At 46.9% G+C, this 2,954-nt stretch overlaps 1 protein-coding gene across 1 annotated transcript; it reads left to right on the top strand.

The window, feature by feature from the left end:
• Positions 1–1,737: 1,737 nt before the first annotated feature.
• Positions 1,738–2,322, top strand: LOC126184467 (piggyBac transposable element-derived protein 3-like). Its single transcript, XM_049926858.1, has one exon. It carries the CDS (start codon positions 1,738–1,740, stop codon positions 2,320–2,322), a length of 585 nt encoding a protein of 194 aa, XP_049782815.1.
• Positions 2,323–2,954: the final 632 nt, after the last annotated feature.

The following is a 2,954-nucleotide window of genomic DNA, read 5'->3' as shown; positions in this document are numbered from 1 at the left end:
TCCGGAGATCTTTCTGGCCAGGGTAGTTGACTTACACATTCTAGAGCACGTTGGGTGGCACGGGATACATGCGGACGTGCATTGTCCTGTTGGAACAGCAAGTTCCCTTGCCGGTCTAGGAATGGTAGAACGATGGGTTCGATGACGGTTTGGATGTACCGTGCACTATTCAGTGTCCCCTCGACGATCACCAGTGGTGTACGGCCAGTGTAGGAGATCGCTCCCCACACCATGATGCCGGGTGTTGGCCCTGTGTGCCTCGGTCGTATGCAGTCCTGATTGTGGCGCTCACCTGCACGGCGCCAAACACGCATACGACCATCATTGGCACCAAGGCAGAAGCGACTCTCATCGCTGAAGACGACACGTCTCCATTCGTCCCTCCATTCACGCCTGTCGCGACACCACTGGAGGCGGGCTGCACGATGTTGGGGCGTGAGCGGAAGACGGCCTAACGGTGTGCGGGACCGTAGCCCAGCTTCATGGAGACGGTTGCGAATGGTCCTCGCCGATACCCCAGGAGCAACAGTGTCCCTAATTTGCTGGGAAGTGGCGGTGCGGTCCCCTACGGCACTGCGTAGGATCCTACGGTCTTGGCGTGCATCCGTGCGTCGCTGCGGTCTGGTCCCAGGTCGACGGGCACGTGCGCCTTCCGCCGACCACTGGCGACAACATCGATGTACTGTGGAGACCTCACGCCCCACGTGTTGAGCAATTCGGCGGTACGTCCACCCGGCCTCCCGCATGCCCACTATACGCCCTCGCTCAAAGTCCGTCAACTACACATACGGTTCACGTCCACGCTGTCGCGGCATGCTACCAGTGTTAAAGACTGCGATGGAGCTCCGTATGCCACGGCAAACTGGCTGACACTGACGGCGGCGGTGCACAAATGCTGCGCAGCTAGCGCCATTCGACGGCCAACACCGCGGTTCCTGGTGTGTCCGCTGTGCCGTGCGTGTGGTCATTGCTTGTACAGCCCTCTCGCAGTGTCCGGAGCAAGTATGGTGGGTCTGACACACCGGTGTCAATGTGTGCTTTTTTCCATTTCCAGGAGTGTATTTTACCAGCATACGGTCGTTTTCGGTAGATGTTTGTGGTTACGATTCAGAACAGATTACGGAATATATAAGTCATTTTACTATTGTATTTACGCATGATTTTCACAATTCGCTTGTTTGTTTCGTTTTAGGGCTTACTGACCAGGAAATTCTAGCCATATTAGATGACTCGGAAGTGGAAGTCTTCAGTAGTGATAACGAATTGTTAGATACAACTTGGACTCTTCCAACAATCAAACCTAGACTTGGAGAAAGCTCTGAATCTTCTGACGAGGGGGAAAATTGTAACAATGCTTCTGCAACGATACTACCAGTTGCTCCAGAAGTTCAGGACAATTTTCCCAGCCAACACAGTAGAGAGAATCCTAAAAAAACAGTGGAAACACATCGTCGTTTGTCCACTTGGAGAAAAAGACCATTCACCTCCAAAATTTTTGCGCACTCAGAGAGTGAGGTAGGATAGGAAATTAAAACTCCAATGAGCTGTTTCAGTGAGTACTACCCAGAAGATTTTTTTCAGTTAGCATCTGACTGCACTAACAGTTACTACTTTTCGAAGAAAGGGAAGTTGCTTCATACAAAGCCTCAAGAGATAAAAAAGCTGTATGGCATGCATGTACTTGTGGGATGCATTAGATATCCTCGTACATGTATGTACTGGCAGAAGTCATTGCGTATGCCAACTATTGCTGATTGTATGCCTAGAGACAGGTTCCTCACTCTCAGAAGAGCACTGCATGTTGTGGACACTAACAACATTCCACGTGAATCAGAAACTAATAGATTGTTGAAAGTACAACCTGCAATTAATGTTGTACGCAGTGCTTGTTTGAGACTTCCACGCCCCTCTGAAAATGATTATTCCACTGATGAGCAAATGGTACCATTTACTGGACGCTGCACATTGTCTCAGTATGTTCCAAACAAACCGCGACCTTTGGGAATTAAAAACTTTGTTTTGGCAACAACGAAAGGTTTAGTACTTGATTTTGAATTTTATCAAGGTAAATCAACTCCTCTGCCAGATGTTGGCCTTGGTCTTGGGCCATCTATAATACTTCGCCTTGCTCAAACATTACCTCAAGGTGCAAGACTATATTTTGACAGATATTTTACAGCTTTGCCATTATTGCAACAGTTACTTGACCTAGGGCTGGAAGGAACAGGAACCATAATGAAAAACAGAGTGAAACCAGTTCACCTGACAGAAGAAAAAAAGATTGAAGAGAGGATATATGGAAGAATTCTGCACGGACGATGATAAAATAGTCATTGTCCGGTGGAAAGATTCAAAAGCTGTGACCCTTGCCTCTACTTGTACAGGATGTCAACCTGTAAACAATGTTGAGAGATGGAGTAAACCAGAAAGACGTACATCTTAGTGCCATGTCCTGCAGTCGTAGTGAAGTACAACCTGTGTATGGGAGGAGTGGACCTCTGCGATCAAATGATGGAGACCTACAGGACTTTCTTGAAGACAAAAATGTGGACTTTAAAAGTTTTGACTCATTTACTTGATTTGGCTTGCGTCAATTCCTGGTTACAATACAAAGTTGAATTCGAAGCCAATAAAGTACAAAATAAAAACATTTTACATCTTCTTGGATTCCGACAAGTGATTGGGGAAGCGCTAATTCTTCTTCTTCACGACAGGAACATGAAAGTGAATCCGATGAAGAGCCACCAAATAAAATGTACAAACCAGCAAACAGCATGTGATGAGAAGCGGCTAGACGGATATCATCACTGGCCAACTGTTTATGATTTGCCTTCAGTTCGTTGCTGCAGGCAAAAAAATTGCAAGAAGAGGACGAGAACAAGATGTCTGAAGTGTAATATTTATTTGTGTTTGTCAAAAGACAGTAATTGCTTTCGTGAATATCACTGCAAGAA

The sequence above is a fragment of the Schistocerca cancellata genome, chromosome 4 (genome assembly GCF_023864275.1).
Source record: "Schistocerca cancellata isolate TAMUIC-IGC-003103 chromosome 4, iqSchCanc2.1, whole genome shotgun sequence".
NCBI classification, from domain to species: Eukaryota; Metazoa; Arthropoda; class Insecta; order Orthoptera; family Acrididae; genus Schistocerca; species Schistocerca cancellata.
The sequence above is the reverse complement of the archived record's forward strand: the minus strand, read 5'-3'. Positions and strand labels throughout refer to the sequence as shown.